The sequence below is a fragment of the Pempheris klunzingeri genome, chromosome 19, assembly GCF_042242105.1.
Source record: "Pempheris klunzingeri isolate RE-2024b chromosome 19, fPemKlu1.hap1, whole genome shotgun sequence".
NCBI classification, from domain to species: Eukaryota; Metazoa; Chordata; class Actinopteri; order Acropomatiformes; family Pempheridae; genus Pempheris; species Pempheris klunzingeri.
In genome coordinates, this window is record NC_092030.1 from 1,845,248 (window position 1) to 1,865,317 (window position 20,070).

Below are 20,070 nucleotides of genomic sequence, written 5' to 3' on the forward strand. Positions count from 1 at the left end.
ACTGCACAATCATAAAAGAGGTGACAATAACAGCGTTGCCAGGGATGTGAAGATGAAGCGATAAATATCCAAAAACAAGAGTCAGAAATATGGCTGCATCATCACAGCTTCAAGTCTGAACCAAATTCTGGGTGAAACTCAGCTTTGACTGGCAGTATGTATATCACACAATTACAAAATTATCCGTATTGTTTCTAGATGCCATTGTCCTGATACAAGTTGGCATTCAATAGACAGACCTTCCTACCTACCGCACTCTCCTCAGTCATCCTAATACTTGACCAAATATGGAGCACCACTCTCTTGGGAAGACCTCACTCCAGCTTCCTTTCGTCTCTCTGCTGCCCTTATAAAAAGCCTGCAAGACTTTCACAAGTTCAAAGCACCCAGAGAGAAAAACCGAAGCGACCTCTGACCCCGTCGATGCTCAAAGTCTCCGAGGCATGTGTCACTCTGAATGGTGTGGTGCATTCGTACGACCCTCTGCCTAGCTGTGGGATCACAACAATCCCTCGAGGACATGCAGCCTTTCCAAAGGCAGACGGACAGAGCAAAGAAAGCACGAAGACGAGCAGCAGAGAAGTGGCAGAGAGATGTATTCAGTGCTTCCAATAAATTCATCAGTTTGGACACAAATTCAAGAAGAGAAAAGTGATGGAAAATCATTATGGTAGAAAATACCAGGATTCCAATTACTTGCTGCAAGCAACTGGTGATTGCTTTGTGGCGGCAGGGCCCAATATGAAGTAGGATCTAAACAGTGAACAGTCTCCCCAGGCTGAAAATCACTAATTACTTATTAATGAGTAGATGAGGAAAGTCTGTAAACAGTGGTGAGCAGGCCAACAGAGGGGGGGGGGGGGGCGGGTAAACGAGGGCAGAAGAGGGCAAGGAGGCTTTGAACTGCACATTAAGACAGAACTGACTTTTAATTTAAGGCGGGAGTCTTCATTTAAATATCTCTAAAAACGGTTTTTGCCACAAAGAGGGGGAACATGTCAAGCTCAGAGAAAGCCAGAGTGTGACAGAACAGGGGAGTGCGTGTGCAGAGAGAGAAAGGTTAAGCAAGGGAGACGGGGGAGAAACCAAGACAGAGCGGCAGATAAAATACAAGGAAAAGTACAGATAAGTACAGAAATGGAAATGGAAAAGAGACATACCTATCTCGGATGACCTTTACCAAGAACTGAATCACAGAGGAGTGCAGTCAAGATAAAGCATAATACACCGAGGAGAACATCTTTATTCCAACCTTTTCTCCTGCTGATATTTTGGCGAACAATGACCAATAAACAGCCAAGGCTGTAAACCAGAACTGTGTAAAGGATCAGAGTCGGCTGACACAAAGCACTGCATCACGTCTCCACGTGTGTTTAACTCCAAACCAGCCTGGCGTCTTTATTCACAGCCAAACCACCGGACCTGCCTCCCTTACCTGCTGAATGTCTGAATAATAAAAACAACCCGTGCTGGTTGTTTCGGCTGGCACAGCATCTAGATTCTCACACTTATACCTTCACACTCTCCGATATTAGAAATTCATTTGCATTCATCAGCAACACTGCCCCTGGGGGGATCTGTGGAAATATGTTGGATTGTTTAGTCAAAATTACAATACAGCTGGGGCAATTTATCTTTTGAAAAGCCCGTTAATTTGTTCAGGAGGAAATGGTGTTTTCATTTGCATGTTGAATAAGGAGTAGCTAGAGAACCCTTTTCCAACCTGTTACATGACTCTCTCCATGGCTAATGAGGCAGGGAGCAGGGAATTACTGATTCCACCGGGAGCCTTTAGCATGACAAACACACCATGACTTTACAGTTGGCACAGAGCAGGTCCATGCATGTGTGTGTCAGTACGTGGAAATGTGCTTTTTCGTGAATTCCAAGTGGCTAGGATTAAAACAATAATTACATTAGATTAGTTAATCAGATCAAATACAGCCAATTACACAATAACGCAGAGAGAAAAATAATAAAATAGCCACTCAGTTAAGTATGCTGATCTTGCTGTGAAACCATGGAAAAGAATCTGCTGGGCGTCGGCATCGTTTCTTTCATTATGCTTGATAACTTGAGTTGTCATTCAACTATGTTTCGCTGCATGACGATCCTGAATTATTCTTGTTTGCAATTCTAACCTTACAATAGAGAGTAGGAAGTAACGTAATGTCAGGTATAATGTCCTGATCTCTAATGCTAATGATTTCCTGAAGCCCTTAAATCTGAAGACATGAATCATGATTGTAAAGAGCCAAACTTTACAACAATAAACTGACCTGTTGTTGGGGATGTTGGGTGACTCTTCTGTTTGTCTTTCCACAGCACATTGTGGACTCAAGCTGACATGATCTTAACAGCGTCGGTGCCGTGGTTAGCACTGTTGCCCAACACTGTTGTTCTCTCTGTACTTGCTTGAGTTTTCTCCTGGTACTCCGGCTTCCTCCCACAGTCCAAAGACATGCAAAAAGTTGATTGGTGACTCTAAAGTGTGAACGTGAATGGCTGTCTGTCTCTATGTGCCGGCTCCGTGATTGACAGGTGAGCCAGTGTCAGCTGGGATTGGATAATAAACGATAAATGTTAATGGTCAGTATGAAGACACCCAATTGAAACTTTAAAATGTTTACTCATCTCTAAAAAGTTGATTCATTTCAGAATCAGAATCAGAGTTCCTTTAATAATCCTCAGGGGGAAATGCTTTTTGTTCCACACAGCTCCAAAAGAATAAGAATAAACTTCAAACACAAAAGTAATAATAATGATACAAATAATACCACTACTACTAATAATAATATATAACAACATGTACATTCAGAGGGATTTGATCATGATTATGTGGCAGCTGATAAGGAACTTTGTTTTTTATAGTTTAAACCCTGGTTTATTATCTGGTTCGTGTAGAAAGATGAAATGAGTGTTGAGGTAAGCCTTGTCTCACTTTAGGTGAGGATATTAAGGAAAGTGTATAATGAACTTGAAAAATTCAAGGTGCTCTGTCCAGACTAATGCAAGTAATCCCATGTAAATGAATCACTTTGTAAACAATAAATTAAGAGGATTATACATCTCGTTATTTTCCACAGTCCGTAAGAGTTTCACAGTCCTGACAATGAAGTGCAGAAAAGACTAAAAGGAGGAGGAGAAAGAAATCGTCTGATTCCATCTGACGGCAGCACATGTAGGAATAAAGGCTGCCCAGAGAGATTCTTAGTATTCTTTTGTCACAAGTTGCAGCAGACTGTGGTGGGGGAGAGGAGGGAGATGGATAATGGGGAGGAGAGGGGAGCAAATCCAGTGAATATAAATAGTTAATGATGCCACAGCCGCTGGGAGCAATGTGCCAGACAAACTTGTCAAGTAATCTGTCCATAAACACACCCACAGCCGTGCATAGGCAAACACCGGCAAACGCTGCTCAACACAGCCGTGGTGCTCAACACACCAAGTCAAAAGTGCCAACTTTAGCAAGGATCCACACACACACACACACACACACACACACACACACACACACTGCAGCCCCCATCTCCAGTGATCAGAACTTACACCACCATCATCATCGTGGGGATATCGAGTGCTAAAAGGATATTTTAAAGAGAGTTTTTTTTCCATTATCAGGAAATCCAACAACTGAGAGAAAAAGACATTGAACAGCACCACAGGTTTAAAACTGTGAGATAAAAGCAACGCACAACAAAGCTGATGCAAGATTAATCATCAGCGTTTGGATGTTCAGCTACAGAGTTTGGTAAGCTGGCAGTCAAGTAGCCTGTGATTTTCAAGCACTTTGAGGTTTTAATCTTTTGGTTGCTAATGAGGTATTTTTGTTGAATCTTAAGTCTGTGGTATCCCAACGGAAAACATAAAAAAGATGAACTTCTGAACGATTGGGGTGCAACATTGGTGCAAAAAGGCACTAAAGGAAAAATACCGCCTTTAATGTTCCCATTTACACACATGCTGACAAATATGATAAACACACACTGCGAGCTCTAATACTTCATGGGAGTTCATCATCACTGGAGCGAGAGAAAAAGCAATGAGGCTTTTTGGCAGATTTCCTGCTCACCCAGGGTTGACAAATTGCCAAGGCTCACTGTCACAGCTCCACTTTAAGGCTGCTAACAGTTTCATCTGCCGTGATTTAGATCTCAGGCATAAAAGTAGCCCAGTGGAAATGCATATTCCGTACACCTTCATTTGCATCACGCAACATGAAGCAATTACAGTCACTTTGAATGGTAATTTGTATGAGACAAAGCTCAATGAATCAATAAGTACTTAGTTGTTGTTGTGTGGAATCACCTCAGAAAAAAAAATTCCTCAGACAAGCCATTTTGAAGGTGAGTACATGAAAACAATCTTCATAAACAGCGCAAAGGCGTAATTAAGGTGTTATCCAGTCAAAACAATCCCCTCCAGGCTGTCACAGACGCAGTCTGGAAGGTGTTAAGCACTGCAATACTTCTCTAAAATAATTTGAAGGTTACAACAAACACAAACACTTTATCCAGTATGATTTAGAAAAACTACATTCGTCTATAGCAGCTGGTAAATCTCCTCTGGAGAGAAGACAGATTAAATGTGGTTAAACTTCTTGTTGTTAGAGGTTGTACTCAGTCACATTATTGACCTTTCATGCAAGCAAAGGGTGAAAACAGTGGAGTGAAATTAAAGATATATATATTCTGTGGATGTTACACCGAGCCATGAATGTGGTCCCTCAACTGTGAGCAGGAAATAGTAATATAAATCAGCTCTCTTCAAACTTTCCTCTCATTTTTCAGCTTTTTACTTTCGCTCCGGTTGAACATCACCGACATGGCTCGTGCTTCCACTTGCAGAAACCTTTGAAACAAACACCAGGAGATTTGGAGTTGGTCCGGAGCCAAGCTTTGCTCTTTCTTTGTCACTGAAATAATGTTATTTCACAGAAATGTCTGCCCGCTTAAATTAACATTTGCCCTGCAAAAGCAAAGCAGGAAAAGAATGTGAGAGAGTCTGTGTTGTTTCACAAATTAAATCCAGGTAATTGAGTGCAAGAGGACATTGTTGATTGCCACTGTCTTGTTTACATTTCTTTTCACTGGCGATGCTGTGTGTTTCTGGTGATCTAGACCTAAACAAACAAGCTGAACAGCGTCGCTGATGTCGGGAAGTAGACTCTCATTGTCAGTGGGGTCAGCTTTGTCAGTGGACTGGGGGTATGGTGGGGCAAATTATTAGAGTTACATAAGAGCTTATTCTGAGGCTAATCTTTAATACCAGAGATTAATCACTGAATTTGCCAGCTGCAGATTCTTTTGCATAAATGAGCTATTGTAAGTAATGTTTCCAAACCACAACATTATGATGTTGATGATTATCATGAAATACATGACTGGACTTTGACTGTGTTGCTTACAAACTGAGATGTCTTATACAAAAAGGTGGATTTGACATGTTTGCACAACATAGCTACAAACAGTGCAGTATTTTAGGAACAAAGAGGCATTGTACTAGATTAGCTATATTGTGCATGATTCATTCCAGCTTATAACTCAGACAAACACTGTTTAACAATTTCTTGAGAAAATGATTCCTGTTATTTGCCTCGCTACAATTTGACTGCTAAGTGACAGATGGATGTACTGTAAGTGTTGTCAGACTCGTAGCTGAGAGTGTTCTCGTAGGTATTATCTATCGCTGCTGCTCTCTGCCATTTCCTTCTTTTCAACTGCTCGTGTGCCAAATGATTTCCGTTAAAATTAGTTTGACAGAACGTCAGTGAACCAGCAGGGTCCTCCCAGGAGGACTTTGACTCACCTGAGGGTAAAGATTTGCACTGAAGAAAGCGTGGAGAGAGCCAGAAAAGTAGAGACAGTTTCTCTCTGCCGGATGGGTTTGGAGGGTGCCATCACCACAAAGTTATTGTCCAGCTTCAGCTCCGACAGCGGCTGAAACAGCCGGACGCTCCCGATGCGCTGCATAGGTGTATGTCCTGCGAAATAGCCCATCGGCTTCTGTTGGTCTGTGCGAACGGAGCTGCCCTTTCTTGAATCCTCTGAGGTGCAGTCTCCGCTGTCTGTGGTTTGAACCATGTAGTAGAGCTCCACAGGAGTGCCCTGGGCCTCCTCAGAGACCCTCTGCCTGCCCGGCCTGACAGTGGGCGGGCTGAACCAGCTGGCCAGGGGCTCCAGCTCGGCAACACATATTCCCAGCTCGCCCTTTATCCTGCATGTCCCGCGCACCTCTTGAGTCTCATGGAAGGCAAACATACGGACGCAGGGCAGCTTGTGGATGGCACTGTAATCATCCCAGTCCCTCCCAGCAATGTAGAACAACACTTGAACCTTCGGCCAACTGGGGTGAATTCTCTCGCTGATGATATAAGTGTGGACCTTCCAGTTGAATGTAAAGAGAGGCGACGATGATGCCGCTGTTGGCACTGATGATGAAGTGAAGGAGGGTGTGTTGAAAGGCCCTGGCAGGGTCTGCAGCAGCTCCAGAGGGACGGGCTGCTGCACAGACAGCGGCCCGTAGCTAGCGTTAACAAAGGGCATCTGCCGGGCCTGGTGGATAAAGAAGGACTCGGTGCGAGCCTGCAGGCTGGAGTTCCTCATTAAGTCTTGATTTGCCTCCTGTAGGAAGAAGGCTGACTCAGCATTGAGGATCCGGTAGCTGACAGGCAGATAGATGGGCGTGGGGCCGTACCTCTGCAGGCCCTCCTGGATCACCTTGCTGTCCACCACTGAAACAGAGAGAGAGAAATGACAAAGCAGATGTTATCTACCGGTTAACTTTTGCTCCAGCAGCTGAGGTAAAAACATCTGGAATGATTAAGGACACTTGTGATCATCCATCATGGTACTTGTTGCTGTATGAGGAGGATTTATTGTCTAAACCTTATCATGTAAACCTGAGCCAGCTGTGAAATCAAAGAGCAGATTGAAAAAAATTGGAGGAAATGGCTCATGATGTGGACGCCGGCACTTCACATTTAACAGAACATTTGCATGTATTGCCTCCTACCTATCACATCTACAGTTCTCGTCAGTTCTTGCAGTGAACGTTGAATGGTTTGTTGGAGACATTTCCATATGATATCACCTTCATGAGTGCTGCTCTTATTTAAGAGAATTTGCTGGACTCAATTCAAAACACTCACAGTCACTTGCTTATCAGGCCTGTCCACGTTCCCTCCTGCTCCCCATCCTTTTCATTACGACGCGCTAACTCCATCTGTTTTTCACCCCCCCTTCAATTTTCCTTTCATTTTTTCTTCCTCATACTTGATCGTGTGTCGCCTTCCTGAATCCTTCCCTTCAGTACTGTGTCTCTATGGAAAGCTGTCTCCTAACCCCATTCTACATTAGTGACATTCACACCGGACAACTACCAAAATTACATACTCAAAAAAGTCAATATGTACATACAGGTACTTCAGTGTGCTGTTGATTTGCACTATTGTCCCACATTGCAATACATTAGAAATAGTAGAGACTATTCACAGCTGTAAAACATTAAAACAAACTGTGGGTGGTGGTGAGACGCCTCAAGGAAGATCTTGGAAAACAAGAATTCGATTTTTGAAAACAACATTATGGTGAAGTTTCATTGGCAGTGGCACTGCAACACTGCAGTCTGACTGATGTCCACTGTTTGCACATGATGCATAGTTTCCCGTTTAACTAAGACGTAGTTTATAGTCCTAGTATATGGGATTGGGAAAATGTATCTTTCTTTCTTCATCCGACTGATAAAATATTTCCTGATCCAGAAGTTGTCTCTCTCTCTTTCCTGAGGTCTGACACTGTGAGCCCACCCTCAGGCGAAGCTGAGGCAGCTGTGCCCCTCAGACATAACACCCATATAATGTTATAATATTATGACAAGTATAATGTTGCCATGAAGTCAGTGACTTAGTTAGCTGTGGGCTACAATTGGCATCATTAAGTACGCTGAATTGCCTATTAGCAGTTCTTGTTGGCAGTGTACCTGTGGAGCTAAAAAACATGATGCTTCTCTTAAACAGGATACACATAAGCACATGGCCATATGATAGTGATATCTTTGGAATCGAAAAGTGTGTGTATCATATCTGTATGTTCGGATTTGACCGAGTTACGACTCAGAAAAGAGTTTGATTTTTGATGCAAATTGCAGCAGTCGGGCACTAAGGACTCTGAAGTACCTTAATTGCCTCCCTGAGCTGCGTGTCACAGCTGGTGCTCCAACTGCTGACCGTGGAGAGCAAGTCAAATCAGAGGGCCAAACTACAATAACGAACTTCCTTTTAACCTCACACACACTCTTTACCTCACGTCTCTCCTTCTGCACTTTCCCCTGCAGCCTGGGTAGACGTGCCTCACAGCAGCTCTGTGCTAAGGTACTGAAAAAGATTATCCGTTTGGTTTTGGTAGCAGAAGTAAGGTATCATATTGGCATCTGCATCAAAAAACACACACACACACACCCACATTTACACTCCTACCTTAAACCAGCCAACATGCCAGTCCAACCTCATCCGACCCTGCATGGCCAAACAATCTGCTCACAGCCTTCCCTCCCTCCATTCTGCAAATCCACCCCACCCCACCGTTTCTCCTCGCCATCCAGCTCCAGATATTTGGACTGATGGAGTAGCCCATTGATTTTCTGTCCCAAACCCTCCGTGCTGTTGAGGACGTGGCATGGCAATGATTTGTGGCAATCCATAGCAGCAGAGCAACGACCAGCTCGCCAGGAGGACAGAGCCGGCATGAGAGCGGCGCTTCAGAAGCCGCCGTCGCACCTCTGACGCTCAAAACCCTGTTGTATCAAAATGTTTGGGATAAAAATGTAAAAGCTGGTCCTCAAATATGATTACTGAATCAGTTCTAAGTTGGTTTTTTTTCTAGGGAATATCAAAACATTTAAAGCTTCTTCATACTGTTACTATCATTCAACAGTATATATACATAAGGCTTATGTGCACTGGTTAAAATGATCTTATACATCCATTTAATAAGCAATGCCTCTCATAAGGAAAGAGTCATGACATACCCTCTGTATATCGCTCCTGGTTCTGTGCCACGCAGTAGACCAGACTACGGACAGCTCCTGCTGCTAAAATGACGTTTTCATTATCTACTTTTCATTTCAATGTCTTTGAGACGTCTTTTTTTCCAAAAAGGCACAGTCTTTAACTGCTACCCTGCCTAATGAATTGAATCATTATCCAATCCTTCTTTATCTCTTATAACTTTATATACTGGAGCAGCTTGGTCTGTTTTGGTGTATTAGACATTTCAAAATGCGGATTACAATTGTGATTGCCACAAAGCAAAGTTAATCTACATGCCATTTATCATTAATTATTATTAAGTTTATCCCTAACAAATACATAAATGTTCAAAACAAGGCGGTTGTGTTCAGACCACAGCTTTGAAAATTGTGTTGGCTACCCAAATGAAAAACAGCCACACAGCTGAGCCTAATTACAGACCTCTATTCTGTGTCATGATTCGAATTAATGGCCAAAAGTCTGACACTGATATGGGTAACAAAATAATAAAAATTAATCATAAATATAAATTAGTTGCACTATTCTGAAAGCTTTTTTGTTCGTGTTCACGTTCTTTAAACTACTCGGACTCCAGAGTTCACTGCATCCCTGATGGGGAGGAGTATTAAAGTATGTTAAGACCTCCACTGAGACGGTTCACAGCAAGTGACGGCCGGTGCAGTGCTGGCTGAGAGAATGATGTTTAGCCCCCTAAAAATGACAAAAGAGAGCGCGATGTCAAGAGGGGAGCAGGTGCTTAGCTGGTGCTGCATCATGCTTACAGTGCAGTGAGAGGATTTCCCCGTTTCTCTGGGGAATGCGACACACTGTCCTAGTTTCCCCTTACCATGACACAGATGAAACTAAATACCTCATTAAAGTAGAAATATGTTGTAATTTGTAACTTCAGATTTAGAATATGTCCCTCTCCATGACACCAGTAGGTCACTGTAAATAAAGAGGCAAAGTCGGTTTGATTTGCAGCCCTGGGTCGCCCTTGGATTTCATGTCTGCAGCTACTGTACTTGTAAATCATGTCTGCAGGACTGTTTCTGCAAATGAAAAAGGGAATGATTTGTGCAGATAACTTAACCCCTGTGGTAAATCCTGGCTGTAAACCCGTGTGGAGGATTTCTGGGCACTGCCAACCCCTCAGGACGCAGGCTGAGGAGTCTGATCACATATCAAACACACGGCTGAACTGGACTGGCCTCATCATTAGACGTATGTTCGAATCAAGATTTAATGTATTGATGTTATATTCATGTGCCAGGGAGCCCACGAGAGCATGGGACTCCAAATTAAAATGCATTTAAAGCATTTTCCATGGAATCCCTACAACACGCAGCAACCAACTTCTAAAATAAACTCTCAAAATGGTATTAGAGCAGTCATGTCCCCAAGACAGCCGTGTGTGGCTTCAAATCAAACCGTTTCTTGTAATCACCTGTTCTCATCCCAGGCGACCTGAGTAGAACTTCACCCGAGAAAATATAATCCCTTCATCTCGCCTCCCTCCTCCTACTCCTCCTCCTCCTCTTCTCATCCTATCTTTATCCTTCACCATGTGTGCATCTTGCAACCACTCCCTGATCAAACATATTAAGTTGGCCTGACTTCAGTAATACATTAATCAAACAGATTTTCTTATGTGAACTCTGGAGAGAGAGCGAGAGAGAAAGAGAGAGAGAGAGAGAAGTGATCGAGGTAGAGGTGGGTGGAGAGATGTGGATTGTCTTCTCTTAAGGGTTCAGAAAAAGTCAAAGATTACAGCAGAGCAAGAGATGATGTGCATGGCCCACATGCCTCCTTCATTGTAGGATTTAGTTTAAAATTAGACTTGTTTTTCTTGTCGAGCCTTCTCGAGCATGGCAGAACATTGCTCTCGTCTGCTTTAGAAACACCTGTACAAGAGTTCAATGATTTCCAACCTGCTGATGCAACTGTTCACATCGCTTCCCTCACTGAAAAAAAAACAAGTGGTCACTGACAAGGCTGGCATCTGAAATCTAAATCTGGTCCATCCGTCTGTCCATCCATTATTCACCTCAAACAGTTCTGTTTTGGTCCACGGTAGACTCAAGCAAAAGTCTGGCAATATTATACATGTTTCTTACTGTGGAGAAATCCAGCAAATTGTCCAAAACCAGCGATGAATTCATCCTGCTAACAAGAAGCAAAGCTTGGTATAGCTTATTCCTCTGTGCCTCTGAGCTCCGTTGTGTCCAAAAACTATCAAAAATACATCAGTACTGGGTGACATGTTACCTCATTACCAGAAACACGGGCGCTCAGTCCCACAGACGCTGTCCTGTTGCCCAAATTAGACTAATCCACATCTGAAAGTAGTCCTCAACAAATGCACTATTTCCTCTTGAGTACCGAGTGAAATGTTTCAACAACCACTGGATGGATCGTCATGAGATCTGATTCAGACATTGATGAAACTGAAATAACTTTGTTGATCCCTCAACTTTCCATCTAGTGCCGTCACTGTGTCAAGATCTCTCTAATATCTGCAGAACTAATGACGTCAGACTTTATGCTCAGTGCTAATGAATGTTAACATACTAAGCTGAGACAGTAAACTTTATACCTGCTCTTTACTCTTGTTACAAATTCAAACAGTGGATTTGTGACTCGTTTTTTAAGATTCGTGTGTTTTCATAGAATTATGTTGACGGTAATAAAAAGTACAGGAACATCTTTAAATCGAGAAAGCGGTTTCCTTTCCTGACTTTGTAAAAAGTTCTGTCTTTCGTGCTTTAAGCGAGACATTGCAGGCAAAAACATGTTGTCAATTTTGAGATTTTGGACTATTTTGCTTCCATAACAGCTTCTTCTTTCAGACTAATGGGAAGAAAATGTCCAAGATACAGATTTAGGTGTTTATTTTACTTCACTTTGTCTCTTTGTGGCTGTAGATTTCTCCTAAATTCATATCTTTAAAGGCCATTTTCTCCTCACACTCTTTTCCTATTGAAATTCTGAAGGTCTTTTCATATATTGTTCATTGCATGATTAATAGAACATTTTATTCCTTAAAAGATGGCAAAATAATTGCTTTTATGCTATTTTCTGATTTATAGAGTGATTACAAACTTGATATCCAACATTTCCTCTGTGAAAACTTTGGCTCTAATTCGTCAACCAAATGAAATAAGAATGTTGAACCTGGCTTCATCCAGTGTTCAGATTCCTGTGAAGCAAATGTGTGCAAATTACTGCAGTTTTAATTACATCATTTGCATACTCAAGCATAAAATTTAGAAAACTTTTAATACAAAAAAATTATTGTCTTAATGAAAGTAACCAGCAGGGGGAGTAACTATAACTTAGCCTATTAACCTGTAATGAATCTTAGAAAAATTAATCTATTCAGCTTTCAAACAAAGCTCTTAGCAGCCTTCAGTAGCCTCCAGGACGACAACAGAGATTAACCCAGGCAGGTATTTGTAGTTATTGAAAGAAATAAAACACAGAGTTCTTATTTCAGATAATCACTCCAAGATGCTTGCTTTCCATTTTCTTATTGTTTGATGCTGTTATTTGTTTCTCTCTGCTCCCACTTTTCTATGAAGAAGTGCCAAAGCTTATGTGATTGTGTGTTTTCAACAGAAGGGTACATCTTGTTTTGCATCCTCTAATACTGACATTTAAAAAGCTTTGGAAATCCAAAATGTCCACAAGGTAAAACATTAAGACGTGATCTTTACATGGCATTTTCTTTTGTTAAACATTTGCTCTATGTGGGAGCTCACTCTGTAGATGAACTGCTTAGGGGACCTTGAAGTCGCCATCAATGCACCTACTGTCGGTCAGTATGAGAGGTAACTTTTTCGTTTTCAGCCACAGAACAATGAAATGAAAAGGGTATTTTGGGCTCTTGGAGGGCTGGATATAAATGTCAGCTGCTGTTCAGATGGAGAAAATGCCAATGGCAAAGTCAAGAAGTTTAAAACCTTATCTAAGACGGTTTCTGATAAAGTCACAAAGGGGAGGGGAGGCTGAATGTCTCCAAAACCACGGAGCGGAGCGACAATTAGCTAAGCTATTGAAAAATCCTCAAACTATATTAATTGTGGCCTTGACTGAGGACTGGTTTTTAACTAAGTGAATCAGCCACGGTCACACCATGATACTCTTTTACTCAAAGGCCAGAAAAGATGAACAAAACAAATACCTTATTTATAAGAACCAAGAGGAAGAATGTCCAATACACTTTCATTTACGATCTCAAAAGCACACCGTGGACCATCTCAAGTTCAGCGCAGGCTACTAGATATAAACCCGTCTTCAGTGGCTTGCAACATAATCCCCTGGTTAGTGAAATGTCCTGGCTGATACCTCAACACAAACAAAACACACAGGAACTCTAATCGCTCTAAGTGCCCATCACATTCACCCCGACACTGCAGGAGAACCAGGGCAGAGCGGAGAGCCCAGTCCCAGCTGGAGGTTAATCAGATCACATAAAAGCAGAGCACACCTCATCTTTCATCACTAGGCAACACATTTATGCAGCAATCGATAGGTGGAATCATATTTTCCCCTTTCAGAGAAATGAGGGAAAATGAAGTATTGTGACCCACCCAAGATGGATGGGGCACGGCTACGTACCTTATAGATATCAGCAATAAGTCTGAGCTTCGTGTTCCTTCAAAACTTGAGGTGTTTTCATCTCTGACAAATCTTATGGCCTCTTTAGTTCCAAAATGGCCTTTGGGTCATTTTTGTCGATAAGTTCCCTGAGACCGAACGTAAGTAATTCACAACACGCTTGTCATCTCTCTTTCTCCCAAGCACCCACCTCTCATTCCACCTTCCACGCACAGACACATAATCACATCAATACGGAAGTATTAGCGGGGTCATACAGCAGTTTTCCTTTGGGATTGTTGGTCTGCATGAGGAGAGTTAAAGGCATTCCTCGCTTTCACATAAGCAGCTGTAATCTTATAAATAAAGTCACTGCTGGCAAATGTACTTTGTTTAACAATGAAGATGGATTCACTGCAAAGGCATAATTATTCATTTGCACATTAAAAATGGACATTTTAACATGTTCTGAGAGAGGGTTCAGTAGGGGTAATGTTAAATACTGCACAGTCACAAAGAAAAATGAAGCCTTTGTGCTAAATCTGTCTTTATGTGAAATATGTTAATATATTTGAAATGATGAACATTTGCTGCCTGTACCATCCTTCAATAACTAATTAAGTAATATAAATGAAGTGGCCTGAAAAGAGAATTAAAACAATTTTAGATAATGCAGTTCATCATTCTTTGATCATGCTTTCTACCATTAGTGGGTCTAGAATAGGAAACTATTGTAAGTCATGGACACCAACATTTAAAAACCGCCCAGTTTTTGTGCTCAAGTGACAAAGAGCAAATCGAAAAAAGTACACGAGAATGTTATCATCAAAGACATAGCAAAAAGCTGGCTGAAATGTTCCCCCTGTCTCTGCTGAAATGGAGAAGCAGAGAGTAATTACACATTACATGGTCTAAACAATACCGAAAATGAGTTGTTTGTATGCTGTCACTTCCTAAATGGCCAATGTGCTGCACCACAAGCTGCCTCAATTAGATCCAGAAGGTAACTGCCGTTAAGAATGACATTTAAAATCAATCCTCCATTTCTGCTTGCTTGAAAATAATGTATTTCAGTGTTACAGGAATCTTGAAGAATCACTAATGGAAATAAAAAAGATAAACCTCCCATCAGGGCATTAGTTATGCCCGGCTCGGGAAAACATCCAGCGGCTTCCAAACATTTCTTCGCCTGCATAAAGAACATTTTTCCCCACTCATTGTGCAAGGAATCGTGTCTCCCAGGTGGGGGTGGTGAGCAGCAGCAATGAACAGCAATTCGCCAGTTGTGCAGAGAGGAAAACAACCTCAAAGCTTTCCGCCTTGAAGACGCATTTGGGACATGAATGGGGTTTTTATGACACTTAAATTCTGCCCATTGCCTGTGGGCCCGGCGTTGTGCATTGTACAGTGTCAGGAAGGGAGGAGGCGAACGGCGGAGCAGGGAGTCACTAAGGAGCCGGTGGATGTTAGATGAGATGAACTAGGAGACGAGAGCTCTTGAAGGAAGGGCCAAATGTGCTGAGCAGAGCAGAGCAGCAGTTAGCCTTCTACGAGGGCACCCACAGGGGTAATCGAAGGCTTCAACTTTAACTACGTGGGCTCTGCTGTTGTCATTTAAGACCACAGATTGGCTCTGTGAGCTTATGAATGCGAACAGCTCTCTATCTCAGTGAAGTAACTGCACTTTGAAAGTGAGTCAAATAAAAGGAGTGACAGTGACGGATGATGCAGTGCTGTGCTTAGACGGAGGCAGACCTGTATCATAAATAACAATGACTCTGGCACATGGTAATCATATCCAAGTGAATCCATTTCAGGTCTACTGTATATTATACACTGAGGATGTGTTTTTTCTGCAAAAATATGAAATCAGATGCAGTTAAGTGGGTAAGAATAATGCAGTGAGTTGGCAAAAAGGAGCAGGGTGAGTAATGCTCTGGCATTTCCGCCAAGGTTACATTGTAAGAAAGTCAATGGGCCTTGGTCATCAGGCACTGCAGCTGCTCCAGGAAGTCAAATAATGCAAACCACACTATTAATTATGTCCAGAAGAAAGAATGGGCAGGAATTCAGTGTAATTTGTCTTTAAATACGAATGTACTTACGGAGGAATAATGATACAGTTTTGTTTCACAGTTGGCACAAATCTCTCACAAAGTCACACTTTTTATTTGTCAGTGAAATGAACTTCAAGTAGATTATCGAATGTGCTTTTGGTTTATTGTACGTAAATGAGTACATTAGTCACCAGGTAGTGTGAACAGATGATTTCTTACCAATAACTGAAGACATACTGTTCAAGCAAGGGATGGAATAGAATTAGAAAAAAAAAAAGATTACAGGTGAGCTGTGCCAGCTCAGTGCCAAGAGAACGTTTCCTCACCTGAAGATGCTATTTTCAGAGTGAAACATAAAAACACAGGTGCTCAAATGTGAGAAATAAAGATATTAGCAAGACATTTGACAGTTGTCTTTTTTCCAAAAAGTGCAGAAGTTCATTTATCCCACAAACAGGTAGAATAGTAGAGAATGACAGTCTGTTATTTCGTCTTCTTTCATAAAAGTGTTATTGTTTTCATGTCATATCTCACAGGCAGGAGAAAAGCCCTATGGGCCCCTCTAAATAACAGGCTGTAGAAATTGTAGTAAAAAGGGCCGTCGAGGTAAGTGAACTTACTCTTGAGTTTAAATTTCCGCGAGTAAGGATGAGAAGCATGACAGGTTGTACATTTAGGCTTAACAAGTGAATCTTAGGCTCTACATGGTGATGCTGGAGAACAGGAACGTAATACAATGACATTTCACAACACCGTTATTATAAAAGCACTCCAAGATATTCACGATGTGGTCTGTGGACGGCTGTAATTGCACAAAATCTCCTGCAGAAGTCATTTTTTGCAGCTCAAGGATCTGTGTCTGCTGCCTGGAGGAGGGGGGATTTAAAAAGGGATTTAAGGGGTGGGGGTTAGGGGGCTACAGTATAATGAGTCCTCTACGTGGGACAGCACACGTGTTGAGGTGTATGTAGCGGGGAGCAGAGAATCGAATGATCAGACCACACAGTGCAGACATGCAATGCCAAAGAAGAATCCCGGAGAGAGGACATTGCACGTGTGCTTACAGAGAATATGTGTGTGTAGACTTTACGTGATGATTTGTCTATGCATGGATGGATGCACATCATAATGGGCACGCTTGTGCTGTAAATGTATGCGGATGAGGGACTGGTGCTATTTTGTTATGTATTTATTTGTGTCTGAGGGCACATTTATGCACATGTGTGAGCATGGACACAGTTGGAACTTCTCAGAGACGACTGCCATGCAGCCTCAGGCAAACTCCATCAATAGAAATTTAGATTTTGAGCCAGCATGCACCCAACTGGTCAGACGAGAGATGATCAAAACTTTAGCCCCTAAAGCTCTGACTGTAATATCTGTAAGTATAGCCCAAATGCGTGTACGAGTGTAGTGAGACACCTCTGGCTCAGATACAGTGGCCTGTGCTGGACGGTGGCACTGAAGGAAAGTTGTGTTCCTCTGACAGCACTGAGGCGGTAAACAGCATGGAAGAGAGAAGCCTGGTCTCCATGGCCCTGAGGAAGTCCACTGCACGCTCCAGCAGGAGCAGAGGGAGAGAACAGACAGTCATTTCACTGCTGCTCAGAAACTCTGAAATGAGATGAACTCAGAGGTCTCTCCCTGCAGCAAGCGACACTCACGCATTTCTTTATCCATATCCTCCCCCAAAAGTGCCACAGAGGATGTGGAGTCTTTGAGTGAGCTTAGTGGTTAGGGGAATCAGCGGGAAATGGAAATAAAGATGCCAAGAGAAAGGTTGTCTATCATTTTCAGTCAATGCTCAGCCCTAGTTTTATTTGTCAGACTCATCCTTCTTTTGCCAGATTTCCAGACTAACAGAAGCTATGAAAGGCTCAGTCAGATAATTACCTCGTGATCGCCTTGGGTCTTTTGCCGCGAAAAAAAGCTTTCGAGTGAGTTTCTTCATATTTTATAGCTGGCCATAAAATAAGATGCAGCGCATCATAAAACATCTTTACATCACCGTGGAAAGCTGTCTCTCTTTGGTACATCAGTCACAGTAGAAATATGTGTGATACAGAGGCCCAAGGTTACCCAACCTATGGACAAGTAGAATAAATGTGGAATAAATCTAAGCAAGAGATTGACAATCTGTTATTTCATCTTCATCTAGATGGTACTACTACGGGAAAATAAAGCAGAAGGACGACCCTATAATCAAACGCTGTGAGGAGAAATAGCCAGAGGGAGGCAGGAGAACCTTCAGGTAGGGACACACTCTCAAACTTGAGTTTCCAAGGATGAGAACATATGATGGTACAGTGAGGCTGACACAAGTAAATTACTTTGTAGAGAAGGATTAAGGATGTACGTGTTGAGCACTTGCAGCTCAGCAGCACTGTATAGAGAGGATGAGTGGCTGCCCTCTGGCTGAGGAAACAGAGTATATGACTGAATAAAGTAATGAATCCTCAAAACTCTACTTAACCCTTTAGAGGGCACTCATTGAAATACTTAGAAATACAAAATGTCAACCGTAGACCATTACTGGTGCTCATTGCAAGACTTTTTTTTACTTTTTCAACACAAATTTCAATGTTATGGTGAAAATGAAGGTCAGTGAAGTCACCATATGTGGTTTCTTGCCGGTCTGTCACGTCGCCTGATTGTCACTGATTGGCTTGGAGAAATCTGGTAGCAAACCTGACTTCAAGAAATGCCTGAATTAATTTAAACCCCTTCCTACTAATTGAAACATTTAGACTAACTCCATGACAGACTCCCTGCTGAGTGAAAAAACATTTCAAAACCAACTTTAAAACACCTGAGAGCCACCTGCCATGTGAAATCTGTAATCATGATGCATTAAATCACAGGGATAACCTTTAACCCCATTCACTCAGGCTTCGACAGCACTGAGTGTCTAATAAAAGTGAGTGGGCAATAGTGCACTACTGTATGTGTGGCCCAAGGACAGAGAGAGGCTCCTTGTAAGACAACAACAGGAAAGACATACATTTTGGTGATTTTAAAGCCAAATTAATGCAATTGTCTCATTGCTTTTAAAAAAAAAAAAAAATGATTGAGATCACCTTGACAAAAAACAGAACTGCAAATTAAATCAATTACCCACATAGAGTGACCTGAACAAAGCAGAGTAAGATGTGGGGAAATAGCAGTGCAAATATCCCAGTGGATGACCAAAATTGAACGGTAATTGTGGGCTCTATCCAGGCAATATCCAAGCTATTAGGCTGGCTAACTTGCAGTGACATTTAATTTTAGTAAAGGATTTCTTTCATTTTGTATGACTCGTTCCCATAACGGAGACACCCTCCTGTAACTGGTCACAGCCTCTGATTAACAGCTATGTGCTGAGCATCGACACGAGACTTTACTTTAAGGTTACATAGGTTTCTCTGACGATAAGACTGAGATCACACAGTTTGACATCAACACCCTTTACCAGACGACGACGTAAAGGTCAGTCAGACATCACGGCCAAAAGTCCAAACCTTCATGTGCTTGAAGCAGAAGAAAGTCTTGAGTGTCTCTATCTCTGTTCAAACGATCCCAACTTTCTTTTAGCTACATGAGCAGCGTGGCTCCGGGAATGAATAATGACGGTCGGTCTGTAGTTTCACCACTTTGTGCCGGACTGAATCGGGACTCATCCCGTGTGATAGATCCTGGAGGATAGATCCTGTTGACTTTGGAGATCGCCCTTTTCATCTAGCACTACCAGCAGGGTTTCACTTACCTGATAAACTATCTGTCGACTGACTGATTGGCATAAAACTTGGAACAAACATTTATTGTTTCCAGATGATGCATCCTAATGACTTTGCCCCAGCAGAGAACCAGCAGGCTGACATTTGAGTGATATAAACTGTCCGTGATGTTTGGCACGGACATCCATGTTCCCCTCAGGATGAATTGTAATCACTTTTGATTTAGCACTATCATCAGGTAATAGTTTTACTTTATCAATTGTGGCTTATTAATTTGATTTATGCCGTGCACATGGTAAACATTATACCTGCTAAGAATTCTAATGTTACATGCTGCCTTTAGCTGCTGTGTCTGTAAACCCACAGCAGCTCACAGATCTGGCACTGAAGCATGGATGTAGACTTTCATTATAGTTTCAACAGGTAATTTCACTTCTTACTACGTGTCTTGTTGGATTTGAAATTCACTTTCACTTGTAGTTTTGACAAGAGGGCTGGTAGCTACAAATGCACAGTAAAAGCGACATAAGTTTTTGTTCCTGCTTTTCTTTCACATCCATTTTGAGCTCTGCTGCCATTCATTCGCTTGCCTGAGCTTTCGGCTCTCCGCGGCCTCTCTATCCTCCACTTTGTGTATAAGCTTTCATGACATATAGCGACGTGTAGCCGC

The 20,070-nt window shown here is 42.1% G+C and overlaps 1 protein-coding gene across 1 annotated transcript in view; it reads right to left on the reverse strand.

The window, feature by feature from the left end:
• The window catches only part of LOC139219195 (transmembrane protein 132C), a 161,980-nt gene that overhangs the window by 79,307 nt on the left and 62,603 nt on the right, over window positions 1-20,070 (reverse strand). Inside the window, exon 4 of the mRNA XM_070851001.1 lies at window positions 5,809-6,733. Within this exon, the coding sequence (XP_070707102.1) occupies window positions 5,809-6,733 (925 nt within the window). The remainder of the gene's footprint in view (window positions 1-5,808; window positions 6,734-20,070) is intronic.